The following is a 20197-nucleotide window of genomic DNA, read 5'->3' as shown; positions in this document are numbered from 1 at the left end:
CGGGCACGGGCCGCGCCTCGGCCTCACCTGAAGTCCTTGTCGCTGGACGTCATCTTCTCCAGCAGGTTGGAGATGTGGTACGAGGCGCTCGCCATGTTGCCGGCCTCGCCGCCGACGGCCGCCGCCCGCCGCCGCTGGGGCTCCTCCTCCCGCCCGCGGCTTCGCTTCCAGGGTCGCGGCGCGACGCCGACCTGACGAGGGAGGCGCCTCGGCGGGCAGTCCCGGCCGCGGGGAGGCGGAGGCTTCGGGAGGCCTGACCACGGCGCTGCGGGCCGGAGGACGAGCGCACGGGCCGCGCGGACCTCGGCGGGGCCTCTGCGGGCAGTAGGACGCTTCCAGCGGGCCGTCGCGCTCCCACTCGCGCCGCACTCGCTCCGAGGGCGAGAGGCCAGAGCCCGCCTCCTGCACGCCGGGGCGGGGGCGGGAGACGCCGACGTACGGGAAGCGAAGGTCAGGGTTCACGGCGGCCGCCCCACGCACGCTGCGGAGACGCGGGCCACAGGGCAGTCCTGTTGGCCAAGGTCTGTGTCAATCTCCACACGGACCGCCTTACAGGAGGCGTGAAAACGACCCAAAGAGGGTGTTCTCGCGAGACTTGAAAGCGACGGTTAAAGGACGGGGGGGGCGACTGGGACAAGCGTGCCTTCTCTGAAAATAACTTGATTTTTTTTTCTGTATGACAGTAAGAGATAAGTTTACGATTTTTAAGGAGTGTAAGGCATGAAACTAATGCTAATTAAGGGGGTGAGTCTGGGGACCAACAGAAGAATTACATGAAGGAGCTTTCGTTTCGAATCGGACGCGTGGCCTACATTGCCTGAACCACGATGGTGCAATGCTGCCACGTGAAAACCACAAGTCCCAGAATTCAGTCTGGGTGTTGCACTGGGTCGGGATATGATTGGCTGAGGGAACTTGCACCTTCCCCATTGGCTCCCGGGGGAGGCGCGCATGCCGGGATTTGCAGTCCGGCGAGCGGCTGTCGGGGCTGGAATCTTAGACCCGCGCGCGTCGGCTGTTTGCGGCGGGCCGTGGTGTCCTAGTACGGCGGCCTTCCCTCCTATGGGATGTCTGCAGAGCGGGGCTGCTGCGGTGGAGCAGACGCATTGCGCATCTGTTGGTGGTGTCGGCAGAGGCCTAGCAGCGGCTTCCCAGCGCTGATCCTGGAGTGACAAGCATCCTTGCTCGGCGCAGGGAAGGGCCGGCGCCCTAAGGCCAGAGGGACCGCGGCGAGACCGATGGGCCATGGCTGATGACTGTGCTCGGCCTACTCCTTTAGAGAGGGCAGCTCAACGGCCGCCCCCTGCGGTCCGCTTCTGTGCACCCGAGAATCCTGCGGCTGTGCATTTCATTGTTCCCTGAGACACACACGCAGCAATGGGAGATTAGATCCCGAATCATTTGTTTCAGTATCCACGTTTTTATCTGCTTAATTGGGATTGGAGCTAGCTAACAGGCCTTTCTAAAAGGAAAAAGAGCAAGCCCGGTCAAGAGACAAGGAAAATTCAATCCCACTCTGTTACTGCTCCTGTTTAAAAAAAACAACTTTCAATAGCCCCTTTCTTCCGAGTATTAAATCTAACGTTTCTCTACCACTCTCTCCTTTGTTCACCAAATATTACTGAGTGCTTCCTAAAAGCCAGGCACTGGTACAGGCAAAAACAGTTCAAAAGATGAAACATCATCTGTACTCGCAGTCCTTACCTGAATTTCCCCTCATTATTCTTGTTTAGCCTCCCCCCCTCGTCTTTTTACTTTAATACTGTTTTTCTCCCCAGTGGTACCATATCTCTTCCCTCATTTTACCCGAGTCAGCCATCATTAGGTTCCCTGAGTGCTTCAGCCACAATTAATTCCCTTCTGCTCTGAACGGCCTTTCCAAAATCTTTAATATAAACTGTACAGACATATCACACACAAGCAAGCTGGGCATTTATCTTGTGTGCACCCTGAGGCTTAAAATCTCAGTCATCTGGTGATGACTCTTTTAGCCCGAGTGCAATCAGACACCAGGTCATGTTTTCTCCTTTTGTGTGTGTAAATCCTGTCATTTGTCAGTCTCCAACTGAACTATACTATTTGTCGTCTGACAGCTTTAATATAAATCCTGTTTAACGCCGCTTATTAGCTGTCTTAGGCAATTCACTTTAAGCCCTCTGAGCCTTGACTTCTTCATGGGTAACACAATGATCATCAGAATATTACCCCATCCGGCTGTTTTAAGAGTCAAATGAGCTATTGTCTTAGCCTGCTAGGGTTGCCATACAAATACCACTGGCTCGCGGGCTTAAACGACTGAAATTTATTTTCCCACAGTTCTGGAGGCTGGAAGTCCAAGATCAATGTGCCAGCAGGTAGATTTCTCCTGAGGCCTTAGTTTTCAGATGGCCGCCTTCTCACTGTGTGCTCACATGGCCTTTTCTCTGTGCACCCGTACCTCTGGTATCTCTTTCTCTTCCTATAAGGACGCGAATCCTATTGGATTAGGGCCCCACCCATTTAACTTCATTTCACCTTAATTGTGTCCTCATTTAACCTAAGTACCTCTTTGAAGGCGCTATCTCCAAATACTGTCACAGTGGAGATTAGGGCTTAACGTAGGAATTCAGGGGGGACACAATTCAGTCTATAACAGATATCCCATATACCGTTCTCAGCACATTGCCGGGAACGTAATAACAATATTTATAACTAATATTTCTTGCACACTTACAAAGGTTATGGAAAGCATCTAATAAAAGTTGGCTATTATTATTACATTCTCTCAGTTGTTTACTTATCCCTATGCCACACCAGTCTACATAGCCTGGTTAGAGTTTTCCAAAACATTATTTTATAGTGCTACTCACCAATTTAAAAAGTTCAGTGGCTCTCTACTACTGAATAAAGTCCAAAAGTTTTGGCAATCAGTGGCCTCCTTCACGCATCCCTTACCCTTTCTTTCTGACGTTTCTCCCGCTATTATTTGCGGTTTACTCAAAGAACACCTGGAAAGCTTATTGAACCCTCCAGAGCAGGATCAAGACAGTGCCCTCCAAACCCTCCTCCCTGGGCTAGGAATTGCTCCTATCAATTTTTCTGAGTCCCTCAAAGATCCAACTCCAAGATTTTGTACATCAGCAGCAGCAGCACTTACAGCTCAGGCGCTGCATTAACTCATTTAATCCACGTTTTAAGTACAAGAAGCACAGAGAGCTTAAGTAGCTTGGTAAAGGTCGCCAACCAGGTGCGTGAGGATTAAACCCAGGCAGGCTCACTTCAGAGCCCATTCACCAAACCTCCACTCTGGAAGGCTTCTCCTCCCCAGAATGCCTTTCCCCTCCCCTGTCTCCCTTTCTAGGATCTTGAAGCAATCATATTGTTTATATGCTAGCCTCCAACTGGAGTGTAAGTTCCTTAAGACATATATCAACTTCAGATCACTTCTGCTTCTTTCAAGTACTTAGCTGGTGCCACACTCGTAATAGGCACTCAATAGCACTTAATTTTATTTCATATTCTTGACCACTTAGAGAGTTGATCTGTGTATCACTGAATATAAACAGTGGGAAAATGCTTTCCTTTAAGGATCTGTAAACGCTAAATTAATATTAAATGCAAAAGGAAATACGTCTAGATAAGGCTATCCTCTAAGAATTTTCTTTCTAGTCAATGGTCATAATGGAAGACCGAGACAAGGAATTTGCGAGAGGAAGGAAAACGGAGACCTTCAAGCTGTTGGGAGGCTCTTCAAGTATCAACCAGCAGTTTAGTTAATTCACAAGCACTTATTGAGTGCCTACACTGTGCCAGACACCGTACCAGATGCTGGGGATGCGAAGATGAGCAAGACATGCTCCTTAATCTTGAGGAAACTTCAGGCTGACCAAATCTTAAATTTCATATCAAATGTTTTATATTTTAGGCAAAACTGAGAAAATTGCTTACCATAAGTATAGAATCAAAATAAATTTGTATTTATATTCTGTATTTGAAATGAGGAATAGATGCTGAAATTGTCTTTAAAATGCTCAAATATGCATAGTCTGAGGTGAAGTAAGTATTAAGAGATAAACGTCAATAAAGGGAGGGCAATGGAAACATTATATAATTGATTTATTGAACAGTATGGAGTTGTTGGGGTACCGGCATGAAATGCTACTTGTTGCTTTGTTTTTCAAACACACTCTGTCGGATATTCTCCATGACCCTTAGTGACCCTAGGTAGTCCCCGTAGCTTTCCCTTGAAGTCCAGTCTAGTTTAGTCCAATGTCCGTCCTGATACCCCTTCTGCTTCTCGATCCTGTAGGGTTAGGAAGATGACAAAAGAGAAAATAAGGGAAAAGGCAAATCTTTGTTATTCGATGGTTATGATTATACTTCTCTCTTGACGGCTGATGCCATCCGGCAGAGCCCCAAATACCAACTCTCTTGTGAGGATCAAGGTTGTGAGTTCTTTAGGGTGTCTTTCAAGGCCTTCCCTCTGCACACTTCCACGGCACAGCACATCTGAGCACTCCAAGGCCCTCCGGTGGCAAATAGCGCTCGTAGACGGGCTGCCTCAAGAAAGCTGAAGCCGAGCTTGGAGGGAGCTGTGTGGCTGGCCCGCTGGAAGCCCCCGTGTCCTCACTACACCAGAGGAGGGCTGCAGGCTGCTGCTCTTTACACCCTCTCTATCCTGCCACTTCTCTCCATCTCTCTTCTGCCCTCCTCACATGGGCACAGAGCGGTAGGTGGCCAACCAAGGGATGAATAGTCTGTAGTTTTGGGGGTACCAACGTGAAATGTTTCTTTGTTTTGTTTTTCTGATTACTGCTTTCAAACATACTCTGTCAGGTATTTTCCTTCACTCTCAGTAACCTCTTGGGCAGACCTCGAAGCTCTCCAAACCCTTATTTTCCTACAGGAATTCTCATTTCCTCTGAGTGGTGGGGTCTTTCTGTTTGGTTTTTTCGGAATGGGAAGTGGAGGAAAGACCCAGCACTGTCTGCCAACTAATAATTACATTTCTGTTAGAATCCTCTCTTCTCACGGGGGCCATCTTCCATGGCCTGCAGGGTGTTGGTAGGATGATGGTAACAAAGTCACTTCTAAAAGGGGTGACTGGCCCCCCTTGGTGAGTCTCTTTAAAAATAGGATATCTTATGCCTAGTGTTTTCAACTTGGGGTCTTCTAAGGCAATAGGAAATGTCTCATTTTATATATATGTGGAGAGAATGTGAGGAAAGAGACCTCCAAGAATGTGGAAGGCCAATAAAGAAGAACAAATTTAGAGTGACACTGGTTCTTGTACAGGGAAATGAAAGGTTTGGAGCGATATGACAAAGAAAGAAGTTTTCCTTGTCTGTTTTATGGCTGTTGAAGCTTAAATAGGTAACATACAATTTCCCACTGATTGGAGAGGAATGTTACTGAGTTCAGGTTATTTTCCCCAAAAATACTCAAGGGCGTTATATCAGTTTCCATCCTTCTGCCCTAATATCACAAGGAGTTTCTGCTGTAGCATTTCCCAAACTGCATACTGGTGTCATACACTAGTTCCATACGGTGTCAACAGAAGCAGATACTCTTGGGGTGTGTATGATGGAGGGTAGAGTTGTGGTTAAAAAAAAAGTTTAGGAAACAGTTCTCTTAACAGCAGAACATCTCAGAACATTTCATATACAAATATGTTGTGAAGCCCCAAGAAGAATATATACAATTCCTATGGACTGAATTGCGTTTCCTTCCCCTCCCCCCGACAAGGGCAACAAATTTGTATGTTGAAGGCCTAACCCGCAATGTGATGGTATTTGGAGATAGGGGCTTTGGGAGGTAATTAGGTTTAGATGAAGTCATGACGGTGAGGCCCTCACGGTGGGATTAGTGCCCCCATAAGAAGAAACAGTAGAGAGCTTGCTGTCTCTCTCTTTCTGGGCCAGGTGAGGACACCGAAAGACGGTAGCCGTCTGCAAGCCAGGGGCTCTCACCAGAACCTGAGCATGCTGGCACCCTAAGCTGAGACTTGCAGCCTTCAGAACTGCGAGAAAGAAGTTGCGTTGTTTAAGCCATCCTATCCTATGGTATTTTGTTATGCAGCCCAAGCTGACTAATACGGGTATGCAGCTACTTGACACATTTGAGCACAGCGTTTTTTAAAGTCCTACTTATTACCATCTCAAGAGATGAGAATACCATGAAACAGAACTTGGAAATCCTTGTTCCATGGGCAAGTTTTTTCTGAATTGAATGCTGGCCGGGTGCTGGGGAGGAGGAGATTCTTAGTAGAAAATACGTTTGACATTTGTTTTAAAACAGCCTTCTGCCAAGTAAATGTGGACTGGGCTTAATTCATACATTTGCTGTAAATTGAGTTTAAGGAAATACAGAAAATAGAGCCATATTTATTCAACCAGTGATTAATTTCTGAAATATAATTCTTTGCTGAATGTCAAAGCTGATATGTTAAGAGAGGAGGAAAAGGGCGGTTCTGATTTGTGTTCTAGTGTAGACAGCTGTGCACGCAAATAAACAGGAACAAGATGCTTCCTGTTACAGATCATTTGTCAATACTGAATTCAAACGTGATGTGAAAGGAAGTCAGTCCTATATAAGACTAATCTTGAAAAGATTTATTTCCAATTGATTGGAAACAACCCAACAGCTAGAGTTTTTCCTATGATCTACTCCCTTCTAAACAACTGCTGGGAGCTCTCAGTTAATTTTTAGTGGCACTCTAAATCAAATTTAATTGTTATTCTATGAAGGGATTGTTCTTTTAGAGTTAGAAATACATTTGCAGCATATTAGAGAAAATTACAAAGATTATTTACATCACAAAGGTGCTTCCTTTGGAATACCTACCATCTCATTCTTACTTTCAACTTTTATAATAATATTAACCATCATCTGGAGCTTTAAGATCACAGCATTTTCTGATATGAATTTATAAGAGCACTGTCAGGATTTTCAGACAACTAAAAATATAACTTTATAAATGTAAAGCTGGTTATCAGTTTTGACAGAAGGATGCAGAAGAAAGTGCTAGAATTCAGCAAATGCTGCATTTTGCTTTAAATATAGGTACTGTGCTTTAAATATAGATGCTGTCTTATCTCATTGCTTAAAAAGGTACTCTGCTTACTACTAGGTACAAGTTCTCATTTTTGAAAAAAAGGTGTGAAAGGGTAATTAAAGAGAAATCATGAGCCAACAGGATCAGGGATAGAAAAAAACTACAGTAAAATGAGGTGGAAAAATAGTATTTTTAGCAAAAATAAATTTAATGAAATGATACTGAGATTCTTTCAATGATGGATATTTATCCAATGAAATCAGTCCACCCTCATCACTAAAACTAATAGGAGAAGTGGTGAAAATATCATATTCTAGAAAAAAAATTGCTGATTATATAAAATATGTTTTTATTGTATTTATATCATTTTGTAAAATACGAACTTTTCTGTATAATCTAAGTAAAAAAACTCAAGTAAACTCTCTTTGTATTTCATGGAGAATGCAAATGAAAATTTTGGATCAATTCCTAACAGTGTGAGAGCTTCGTTATAGTGGATGGAGTTATTAACACTTGAGATACTTCACAATCTAGAATTGGTTTAGAAGAAAATGTTTATCAAGTGGGCCAATCTATTACTTTTAACAGTACAAGCAAGGCTTAAGACAGAAGAAAATATTTGCAGAACATATATTTGACAAAGGACTTGTATTCAGAACTCATACAACTCAATAATAAGAAAACAGAAATTCCTACTTAAATAGGGGAAAAGATTCGACCAGATACTTCACCAAAGAAGCTACAGGATGACAAACACATGAAAAAGTGCTCAGTATCATTAGTATCAGGAAAAGACAAATTAAAGCTTCAATGAAACACCACTGCACAAAGCCTGATCATGCTAGGTGTTGGTGAGGCTGGAGAACAACGGGAACTCTCATACCCTGCTGGTAGAAAACAGTTTGGCAGCTTCTTAAAAGGCTAAACATACATCTACCGTCTAACCCAGCCATTCCATTCCTAGGTATCTACTCAAAAGAAATGAAAGCATATGCCCATACAAAGAGAAATAACATGAATGTTCATATCAGATTTATTCGTGGTAGTGCCAAACTGGAGATAACCCAAATGTCCACCAAGAGGTGAACAAATAAACAATTGTGATATATCCATACAATGGAATACTTACCAGCAATAAAGAGGAGAAAACCATTGAAACACACACGGGCACGGATGAATCTCAAAATCATCATTCTGAGTAAAAGAAGTCAGAGAAAAAAAAGAGTACAAAATCTATGAGTCTGTGAATATATAATTTTAGAAATTGCGAACTAATCTGTAGGGACACAAAGCAGATCAGTGGCTGCCTAGGGATGAGGGAATGGAGAGAGGGACAGATTAGTAAGGGCCCCAGGACAGTTTTGGAACTGATGGAAATGTTTGTTATTCTAATTGTGGTAATGATTTCACAGGTGTATACATATGTCAAAACTCATTGATGTGTACACTCCAAATGTGTGCTGTTTTTTGGATGTCAATTATACCCAATAAAGATGCCAAAATAATGATAAAAATAGAAGCCAAGTTAGCTAAAACCAAGCAAACTTACTTAGAATACAAGAGTCAAAGTAACTTTAGTTTTCTTTCATGGACTTTTCCCAAAAGAGAGTATGTGATCTAAGACACAAGAAGAATAACTCAGTATTGTCACACTGGAGAGCAAAAGATATCTACTACAAAGGAGGAACCAGGAATTGCATAAACGAGAGTATATATTTCCCATGTATTATCTACAGTCTTGATTTTTGGAAACTAGTGATACCATATTTATGACACATGAAAATGTTTATGAGCTAATGATCTATTTAAAATTACTTAGTAGAGGGCTAGCCCAGTGGCGGATTGGTTAAGTTTGTGTGCTCTGCTTTGGCAGCCTGGGTCTTCGGGTTCAAATCCAGGGCGTGGACCTACACACAGCTCATCAAGCCATCAAGCCATCAAGCCATGCTGTGGCAATGTCCCACATCAAAAATAGAGGAAGATTGGCACAGATGTTAGCTCACAGCCAATCTTCCTCACCAAAATAAATAAATAAACAAAGTAAAATAAAATTACTTAGTAGATATATTTATAGAATTTCATTACTCGAACATACACTCCAATCATTTTCCTGTGCTCTAGTCTTATATTCCCAAGTGTTCTGGTGTGTTTCTGCTTAGATATTGATAGTTACCAGAAACCAATTTGCCATATGTATAGCCAGGTGATTCAGAATACACACCCTATGTCACTTAGGCTGGGTTCAAGTCCTGGCTATACAGCTTATTATTTTGTAATCTTGCAACTTCTCTAAAGTGATAATAATATTAAGAGTAGCTAAGGTTATATGAGGCTTAAATGAGATGAATACAAAATGCTTGGCACAAAGTAAGTACTTGATAAATATTACCTATTATTATTTGAATACTAAAATTATTCTCCTCCAGGGGCTGGCTCCCTGGCTGAATGGTTAAGTTCGCGCACTCCGCTGCGGCAGGCTAGTGTTTGGATCCTGGACGCGGACATGGCACTGCTTGTCAGGTGACGTTGAGGCGGCGTCCCACATCCCACAACTAGAAGGACCTGCAACTAAGATATGCAACTGTGTACAGTGGGGGTTTGGGGAGATAAAGCAGAAAAAAATAAAATAAATAAAATAAAGTAAAATTATTCTCCTCCAAAAATCTAACTCTCTTCCCTATCACCGCATTTCTTTTTGTAGGTCCCACAAATATTCCAGTCCCCTGGACTTAAAATTTGGGGAAAATATTTGAATTTTGCATTTCCTTCATTACCCTTATTCACTTCAACACCAATTCTTCATGAAAATATCACTTAGATTTTTCCTTTCTAATAAATTCCCGGTACGATTAGTCTCTCCAGGCCCTCTTCAGTTCATTGGTAGATAGAAATTCAGTAAACTGTAGCCACACTAGATACTAGCTGGGTGATTTAGGCAAGTTAGTTAACCTCACTAAGCCTTAGTTTTCTCCACTACAGATTGGGGATGATAATATCAATTAATGTGAGGATTAAACTATATAACGCACTAAAAATCCTTTTTCCCGTGCCCCATCCAAGAGTAGTTGCCTGACAAATGGGAGTTACTTTTACCATTTCCTAATTCTCTGTGCGACATTTACAACTTAAGATCGTTTTAGCTTTTTCGGTTGCCACTTCCCACTGTGGTTTCATTGACCTGAGGGCGCACAGCATCCTATAAACACTACCTACGGACACAGGGCTTTGGTTCTGGCACATAGCAGCCCTCCTCTATTTTCAGAGTTTATCGCAAGTGATTCCCAGCTCTGGCTGAACTTAGAATCACCTGAATGCCTCTGAAAAATAATAATGCTCAGGCCACACCCCAGGCCAATTAAAGAAAAATCCCCTCAGGTAATTCTCATGTGCAGCTGGCACTGAGAACCACAGTTTTGTTGGCTTCATTCAGTTTTGTTCATGTTTTGCTTTGCTTTGTTGGGGATCTAACTGTAGAATTTTGCTGTAGTTTCTGAAGATACTTTTGGATCTGGATTTTACCATGAGACACGCTAGCTACCCCTTGCCCTACTGAGTTTCTGCAAATTTAGGCTTCACATCAGCAATATCCTCAGCCAAATCGTTTGTAAAAAGTAGAGAATAAGACCATAACATACCCCTGGAGAATTCTCCATATCTTGGCATTAATTCATTAATCAGCACTTGGGGAAATAGCATGAATCAGGCAGTGTAATTCCAAATCCACATAACTACCCTGATGACGCTTCTTAATCTGTAAATATCACCCCTTCTAAATCTTCTACAAAAGGTATTATGAGAGAACCTGTCAAAGGACTTTCTAAAATCAAGGTGCATATTATTATCCTATCTAAAAACGATATGAGATCTATATGGCACGATTTTTCAGTAAACCAATCCTCTTCCTGAAGACAACTTTCCTTTCTCGATTCTTAAAGACTCGGCAGTCCATTCTAGAGTCTTCCTGGGGGTCCCAGCAAGCTCTCAACCCCATAGTTCTATTTTTTGGTTTTTATTTTTGAATTTGAGGCTTTGTTTTTCTAATTCTCTATTTTAAGCACCTCTTCGGTTCTCTCCAAGCCTGAAGAGTCTCCATAGCCGCTTCGTAATAGTCAACAGCTTTTTGGGAGATTGAGATGATGGCATCTTTTCGGTATCTTGAGATATCGCTCCCCTGGGCCTGGAGATGAAGTAGAGTAGACGGCTGCTTCTGTCCGATTTTATGCTCTTGGCCTCCATTTCTTCTTATTTGCTATTTATTTTTCTCTTTCCAAGTGATGACAAATCTTCACTGGAAAGATGGGAACATACTTAAGGCGTTGTAGAGTTAAAGAGAGTTAAGACACTCAACTTAGTTTCTTCTATTCAGTAGCACTGAGCCTTCACCCCAAATGGAGCTTTCTACACCATTCTTGTTTCCTTAATTCACAAATAAAAGTCATTTTTCTTCCTATTAATAATTTTCACAAGCCTCAGAATCTTCTGAGCCTTTAGCCTCACTGACATCATTTCCATATATTCTTTGCTACTTCTCCAAATTATTTCTCATTATAATTATTATTTATGAGCCTTTCCTTCATATTTCTTTTCACATTTTTTCAAGAATCTTTTAAGTATGAACTTGCTGGAGAATTCTCCATGCCTTCATATCCCTCACTTTCTATTTCTCCCCTTTCTCCGTCATCACTGAAGATCAGAGGTTGGCAAACTTCTTCTGTAGAGAGAAGATAGTAAATATTTTAGGCTTTGTTGGCCTGCAGTCTCTGGCTGTACCTGCTCAGCTCTGTCATTGTGACATAAAAGCAGCCACGGAAAATATATAGACAAGCGAGTGTGACTGTGTTCCAGTAAAACCATATTTATGGACACCTATTTGGGGTTTTACATGCATGTCACATGCTATAAAATATTCCTCTTCTTTTAATACGTTTAAAACCATTTAAAAATGTAAAAAACTATTTTCAGCTGATGAGCTTCCACCCCAGGTGAGGGGATGGAATTCACAGGTAGGCCGTAGTTTGTAGTCCCTGCCAGAGAGGGGTCAAAATGCATAATACACATGACAACTGGTAGGGAAAAGTGATAATAATAAAAATAATCGTGTAAATAACCTCAAGTAGCTCTTACACGCACATTTCCATTGGGAATTTTGTGGGTTGAATTGTGTTCCCCCAAAAGATATGTTCGAATAGTAATCTGTTGTCCTAATGAAATATAATGACTAGACTGGGGCCCCCAAAGGGCTGGCGTGGGTGTGGTGTTGCAGCAAAGTGGGGAACCACAAATGTTTTGCAGTTCGAATAAATAAATGCAAAACAGTTGCTTTGAATGTATGCATCCAAATTATATATACTCATATAATCTAATAAGTCATTTCATTGGTACTTAAAATTCATGGTGTTCTTTAAATGTATTTTGTTATTTTTTAAAGGAAAAGAGTATGGAAAGGAATATGGGGAGGAAATCAGTGGACTACAATGATGTGCTAGTCCAAAGAAAAACATTGGAAAACAAGAGAATACAATGTAAGTGGAAAAATACTAAAAAGATAATAAATTCATTACTTGAGAGAGTGGGTTCATTTTGCAATCTACCTCTGAAATTTTTGTCTTTCTTTGACTTTTCTCAATTCACAGTAGATGATGGTTAATGACACACGTTAAAAATATAGAAGAATCCTGCAGAGGAAATTCACTGCAACCTAGTAGTATTTGCATACCCTTCTCAAGAGATGCCAAGGACTCTCGGCAACACCAGAAGCTAAGAGCATGGCACGGAACAGGTTCTCTCCCAGAAACTTCGGAGAGAATGCGATCCTGCCGACACCTTCGTATCAGACTTCTAGCCTCCAGAACTGTGGGAGAATAAATTCCTGTGGTTTCGAGCCACCCCATTTGTTGGGCTTTGTTACAGCAGCCCCAGGAAATGAATAGAGACGGAAAACAATTCACCTTGCAAATGGTGTTATCTCAGTCTCTTCAGTGTTTATAAAGGTCTATTCTGGATAATTGTTTATTCCTCAGAGATTCTCTCTCTTTTCAACACTCTCCTGCTTCCCAAGACGCATGTGGCCATACAGAAAACACTCACGTATGTCATGGCTGCATCAGGGAAAAAGTGTCTGGGCTTCTATGACCTATGGTTGATGTCAATTGAGATTTCTTTAACCCACTTGGTCTCTGGGCCCTGGTATCTAATGTCATTGCCTCCATTATGGTGCAGCTTGGTCTTCTCATTTCTGGGTGTCTTTGCTAGTATTGACTGAGGTACAGCTGGTCCTACCTGGTGTTTGGGGTCATATACTGGAACCCATTGCTGATGAACATGACCTTTCCCCTGACTCCTGTTCCCAAGTCCCTGTTATGTCTGTGCTGCCTCAGCCAAGGCCTGTTTTGTTACCACAGCCTCTTCTCTATCCATGCTATTCTCTTGTGGTCTCAGGACCTCTCACTTAGTTACTTTCTTGGTACCAAGCTGGGCTGTGCGGAACCCTGAGAGACTGCCAACAAGTCCACTGACCTCGACCCCTCCCTCAGCCATCGCTGCTCTACCACTCCTCTAGCCTAAAATCTGTGACGCTACGTTAAGCGTGGTTGTCTCCAAGGGGCATGAGAAGTGTTTCCAGTGTCTCCAGCCTCCACCTGAGGAAATCAGCAACAGCGCTCTGACCTGGAATTCTCCTAAAAACAGCTGGGTATCTCTAGTGATGTGTCCCCCTCTGAAATTCACCTCTAGGTTGGGGCTGGAGAAAGCCACTCTCTTGGTTCTACCCCTCAGCGTTGGGCAGGCCACTCCCTTTACAGTTTGGCAAGAACTTTTCCACATCATATTCTCATCACTTCTGCTGTTTATTCACTTTATGGTCAATCCTTCAAGCTTTGGTTCTGGAATAAGATCCAAACTGATGACAATGAGAAAATCCTTTATTCTCTCTTGAAAGCCACCTTTCAAGACTGTTGTCTCTCTATGCATTTTTAAAAGTCAAACTTGGGACTGAAGGCTAAGCAATGACATTTTCCTTCAAAGCTCCAGTTGTCTCCTTTTCCCAGAGACAGCGTGCCCCTTGCCACAGCCAACTCCTCCTGGAGGAAGGACCACGAGGGTAAAGATAAATTGTTGAGAAAAGCAAATACACCAGGTGTTATTTTGAAACAGCATTTTTCTGTATCAGAGTTATTCTTTATTTTTCTCATCAGAACTTCATTTTTTTGAGAGCTTCCCTAACCTGTTGAGCTTTCTGGCTTTTCAGGTTAAAAAATTGTTTTCCTTGCTTGTCTTAGAAAACCTTGAATTGACTTTAAACGATGAGCACAGCTATTTGGTACTGCAAAGAGTAGCCTCACTCTTTCGGTGCTAGAAGCTTCTCTGTGGGAAATTTAGGACAAGTTCTCAAGAGGCACCCTGGAGGGCCTTTGGAAATCCTGCAGAGCCCTTCTCAGAAGGGTCCTTTTCCATCCAGGCTGGACTCCCCAGGCCAGACTCATCTTCCACGATGGAACTTACTCCCACGTCAGGAGGGCTTTCTGTCTTCCGGGGGAACCTGACAGTACCCTACAGTCCCCGCCACCAGTGCTCCCAAGGGTCTGGACAAAGGAATCTTCACCGTTTCTCCTGGGAAGCCTCAAGCAGGATTTCCGACGGCCTATTCCGACGTCCCGGAATTCTCTAGGAGGGTACGCAAATGCTATTACGGGGAGTGAATTTCCTATGTAGGATTCCTCTGCATTTTTAACATGCATCATTAACTCTCTACTGTGAATTGGGAAAAGTCAAAGAATGACAAAAATCTCAGATAATGCAGAATGTCAAACAAGCCCATTCTCTCAAGTAATGAATTTATTTTCACTATTTTCCCACTTAAATTGTATTCTCTTATTTTCTAATGTTTTCCTTTAAAATAGCACATTATTGTATTTCACTGATTTCCTCCCCGTGTTCCGTTCCATATTCTCTTCCTTAAAAAAAACAAAAATATATTTAAAGAACAATGTGAATTTTAAGTGCCAGTGAAATGACTTAGTAAATTATGTATTAATATATATAATTTGAATACATATATTTGAAGTAGCTGTTTTGCATCTATCCGTTCAAGTTGCGAAACGTTTGTGGTTCCCCATTTTGCGGAAGGTGCTGTGCTAGACGCTGCAACACCACGCCAGCCCTGCGGGGCCCCCGTCTCGTCGTGACAATTCGTAAGATGCAGCATCGCAGAGAGGCACGGACTTTGAAGTCAGATAGACTTGAGCTCTTCTTAGATCTGCCATTTACAAACTGTGATCTGGGGCAAAATAGCTATTATTAGTATTCAGGCTGACGATGAAAAGTGCCACAATGTGCAACCTGTAGACTGGAGGGAAGTGACTAGTTCTGACTACAGCGAGGATGGATCTCAAAATCCTTGCTCATGAAATGGAATTAGAGGGGAACTTTGACACATGGATAGTGCTGCGAAGGCGGAACTGGGTCAGGGCCAGGAGAAAAAGAGTATTCCTCGGTTTGTAAGTAAAATACCCAAAGTCTAAAATATTTATGTCTTATTATTTGACTTAAACTTTTAATTAATATAAATGTTATTTGATGACTATTTGTGAATATGCCATTTTGTTGTTTATATTTTATGAAATATCCAAGTGAATATGTTGTGAAAATGTTATAATCTGATATAACCGAAGTATATATATTTTAAAACTCACTGTTATATGTGATTAACCAAAAATGATTTTTAAAGTAAATAATTGAGAAATTCTACACATTAGTCGCACTTTTATCCAGTAAATTCTTTTTACTAAACTTGTATTAAAATCTTGCATAGCCAGGGCCAGCCCAGTGGTGTAGTGGTTAAGTTCCCGTGCTCCAGTTAGGTGGCCAGGGTTCGCAGGTCTGGATCCCGGGTGCAGACCTATACACCACTCATCAAGCCATGCTGTGGTGGCATTCCACATAGAAAATAGAGGGAGATTGGTACAGGTGTTAGCTCAGGGCCAATCTTCTTCAGCAAAAAAAAATTTTTAAAAATCTTGCATAGCCCTAAATCTACTTTACTGGCTTCTCTCAAACTAGGTTTAATTTTGTTCTAAGAAGAATGCTTCACAATAGGATAAATAGCTTAGATTTCAGTGAAATTCTTTTTCACTATTGCATGCAATCTCTCTAGAAATGTTGTTCCTGAATAAATGTGGTAATTTTTTCAAATGTTCTTTAATCCTGTTCTTAAAAATTAAATACATTAAGATAGTTGCTAATCAGGGGACTTGTGGATTCGAAAGAAAGGACAGACCAGCCTGTACTTGTCTAGTCAAGACCCTGTGCCCTGAGTGGGAGAAGGCAGGGTGTGTGCTCTCTGGGGATTGATCAACACAACCCATTGAGATACAGCCGGGAAAGAGGAGGACTTCCGTTTACATATTTTCACTTTAAAAAAAAAATTCTACTTATATAAGTTTTATTATGTGCATAGTTTATTAGTATAATACCCCAGCTGCAGAGCAGAACCTGGGGAACTTTAAAGGAATACCAAGCCCGGTTCGACCCCCAGAGATTGGGATTCAATTAATCAGCAGTGGGACCAGGGCATCCATATTTTTGAAGATCTCCCCAGAGTTTTACAACAGGAAAGTCGATAGGCAATAATGTGTGCATACAATTCATGAGTGAATACATCCACATATGTGGGGCAGACATGGTCAGTTACTTTTACACGTTAAAAGCACGCAGGTGAAAACACGGGTCTGCAGGTGATCCGTCACTCCCTCCTCTTCCCAGTTCCCAGAGTGCAGCTTCGGGTCCAAGAGCGCCTGGAGTCCTCCTTCTGCGCACCGTGGGCACCGCCTCCCGCCCGTGTCGGAGCTGCTGCGGTCCTGAGCCTGCCCAAGCAGAATGAGTGCCCTTTGAATCTCTCGCTCTGGGGACTCTGCCAGGGCCGGTTACACAGCAGGAACAAGCAAATCCACGATGTCATCTAGAGTATCTCCCATCAGAGACTAGATGGACTTGTGAGCTGGATCCGGACTTTCGTACTTGCTTTACAGTTGTGGGTGTGGTTTTTTGGCTTTTTTGTTAAACAACAACAAATTGCTTCATATTCCTCAGCCCTGGCGTTAATAAGTGTCATTGTACTGTTCTGATTTATCAGTTTGAGATTGACAATAGCAAAAAATAGTAACTTCCTAGTGAAACTAAGTGCATTGCTGTCGCTTATTGAATAATTATGGATCCTATGGAAAAGATAATGGATAAGGGTGACAGGCGTCTTTACCTGCCTCGGTTCCAGAAGCTGACTTTAATCCCAAACGTAAAAACTATTTGCGAACCTGTCTCATTCGTAGCGCCAGACCACTGCCGCCACCGTTGCCCACCCACTCTGAAAAAACAAAGAGGCTCTTCATGAGAGATTCTCTCAATTAGGGAAACAAAGGATGCTCTGGTCGATTGTGGGTTTTTTGGTTTTCCCTGAGTAAATTTTGGTTAATCTAAAAAAGGTGATTTTTAACCTAAGCTTATATTAAAAATGACTTGAGGCTGTTATAGCGTACTTCATTACAGTAAAGATGACTAAATCTCTCTCTCTTTTTTTCTGATAAAGCATTTTGTAAGGACTCATTCTTCACACTGACTTTCAATTTCTAGAGTGTAGCAGCAGGAGAATAAACAGTGTGTACTGACCTCGAGAAAACACCTGACATGTAGGAATTATGTTCATGAAATACTTAAGTTGACATCCTGTTCTTATCATCTACCCCTTTCCCTGAAAATCTGTCACCGTCAGACTATTTTGGTTAAATTGAAGACTCTGGTTGACGTATGAGTGTGTGTCGGGAGTGGGGTCCTATTAAGCCTGGTTTTACTTTAAGCATCCCTTTGAGTAGCTAGTGCCTTAAAAAATAAATGTTGGAAGAATCAATCATTTAGCCTAATGAAATATTTAACCCTCTTTCTAATCCTGTTTTCTGACTTTTTCTGTGAAAATTTAGCACTGAGGACTTTGATAGTATTTCTCATATTCTTTTGACCAGAAAGGGCAGGAATTCTCTAATATGAAAAATAGAGAAAGATCCTATTGCCACAAGCATTTGGAAATCCTAGGTATAAAGGAAACCAATTTTCTCCTTGGTTTCCCATTTCTACCAGCACATGCTATCAAGTTTGTTTACATAATGAGCCGCTGCCCGAGTACATGTAATCTCAGAGATGAAAGGATTTATCATCTACGCTACAAGAAATAAGACACGCAGAACTTGGTTACGTCGGGGCCTCGGTAGTGGTGAGCCCTGACACTTGCTTCCAGTCTTCTCAGGAAGACATATTTGTACTCTAACAGGTGAACCGGAAGGATGTAATTTCCATACTGGTTATGGCACTACCTGAGTGTTGTCTGACACTAGTTTTCCCTAAAGTTATTTCTTGAAGAGTAAGCCAAACTTCAGCACGAGAAAAAAAATCACCTAAGAGTATTTTGTTTTCTAGAGTGGGCACTGGTAGGACAAATTGTTGGAATATGAGGTGCTTAACAAAATTTTTGAGTAATCATATAAAATATTGCATCTATTTGTACAGCTTACAAATAACAGCTACGTGTACAAGATGGCCTTCCAACAAATACATAATTATATATGGGCATTTTATGATTTTTAGATATAAATATCTTCCCTTTAAGTTACTTGAAGTTTCTTGGTTGTTTTGGGTAGCACAGAGCATCTTAAGAGGCAGTAGTAAATGAGGTCAAATAACATCTGGCAGTGATTAAGGCTTTGGGGTTGGACTGAAATGTATGAGTTAGAAAACAGGATCCAGAACTTAACCAGCCCTTATTTTATATCGGAATAACGACCTCTAGTTCATAGCTCTGTTGTGAAGTCAAAATGGAAAGCTGCAGGTGCAAGACTTCGCCCAGCGTCCCGCACGTGGGCAAGCCCTCGACTGGTGAGGCTGTTGACGGCGACGCTGTGCCGGTCTGTCGGGTCTATGGCGGGACCGCGCGCTCCTCCCGGAGAGCGAGGGAGGGTTGTGGGAAATCAGCTGCAGTGTTCGTGTTCTGGAAAAAGGCAGTTCATCTCCCCTCCAAATGTTTACTGTCTTCTCATCAGCGATATTCAGCCCTGTAACTCAGAAATGGAGCAAATTAGTCTCAGAAGTTAAAATGCTTTATGAATGCCATTTCCATGGAAACTCACGGAGGAAAAGTCATGCTGATCAAGGGGAACGGATTATGTCTGCGTCAGACACAAAATTCAGCTCTCACTGCTCTTCGATCTCTGTCTGCCTCTTTTACCTCCATCCAGGAGTGAGCCAGCCCATTGCTTGCTCTGGCCTGCCTCTTAAGATATTAGAAAGATACCTAGGCTATTTGTGTTTAGAAGCAGATGTCTTTATTCCTATTTATCTCTACCAGATCATTTCACAAACCTCCATTCATAACATGCACATATGCTTTTGCAGTCGCGGTAAAGCTCCAGGCCTATAGACCACCAGTTCTCACCACAAATGTAACAATTGAATATCTTTATTTTCAGCAACCACAATAAAAGAAAATTCAAATGTGTCGGGTAAATCACTTAGGGAGTGGTCCTTCACATAAGGTTTCCTGTATCCATCGGCTTCTCCAGGAAAGCAAAGGGCTGGCAGAGGAGCGTGAAGCTAACTGTCAGGGGCTCTTGAGCAATGAAGCCGTGGAGAAACAATCAATTTACCAAACTTTTCCTTACTCATGATCTGTCAGGGCAGATTCACCTCTGGACACTCCTGGATCTGTTTGTTTATTTGGTTTAATAATATTAAAGGTTTTCTCTTTTTTTTTGACCAAAATAATTCAATATGTAAATAAGATCATTTTGCCAAAAAAGAGAAATATTCTGAGTTGAGGTAGCTTTATGATCTCTTTCATATACGAAATGAGACTGATGACCCCTGTCCCATTAGGACAAAGATAAAGAGAAAACACTGAAATAAGAGGAGTTGCTGTAAATAAGGAGAAACATTTAGAAGACTTATGAAGAAGTTTCTGCTCCATCATTAGGCTGTTTAGTCAACGTCCGTAACTGCAGGCTGGTGACCTGAGTGGCTCTAGAGTCTGGGGGCAGTGAGGAGCCGTTGGAGGTTGAGTCGTCAGGGGGCCTGGGCACAGGTCTTGCACTCAGCTGTCCTCCCTTTGTCGGCTTTGGACCAGATGAA

The 20197-nt window shown here is 42.2% G+C and overlaps 1 protein-coding gene across 1 annotated transcript in view; it reads right to left on the bottom strand.

Moving 5' to 3' along the window:
- CAND1 (cullin associated and neddylation dissociated 1) overlaps window positions 1-834 on the bottom strand; it is a 41281-nt gene extending 40447 nt beyond the window's left edge. The window contains exon 1 of the mRNA XM_023643960.2: window positions 28-834. Coding sequence (XP_023499728.1) covers window positions 28-95 — 68 coding nt within the window. The 5' untranslated portion in view covers window positions 96-834. The remainder of the gene's footprint in view (window positions 1-27) is intronic.
- Window positions 835-20197: the final 19363 nt, after the last annotated feature.

The sequence above is a fragment of the Equus caballus genome, chromosome 6 (assembly GCF_041296265.1).
Source record: "Equus caballus isolate H_3958 breed thoroughbred chromosome 6, TB-T2T, whole genome shotgun sequence".
Taxonomy (NCBI): domain Eukaryota; kingdom Metazoa; phylum Chordata; class Mammalia; order Perissodactyla; family Equidae; genus Equus; species Equus caballus.
Note: the sequence above shows the minus strand (reverse complement) of the source record. Positions and strands in the feature narration are given on the sequence as shown.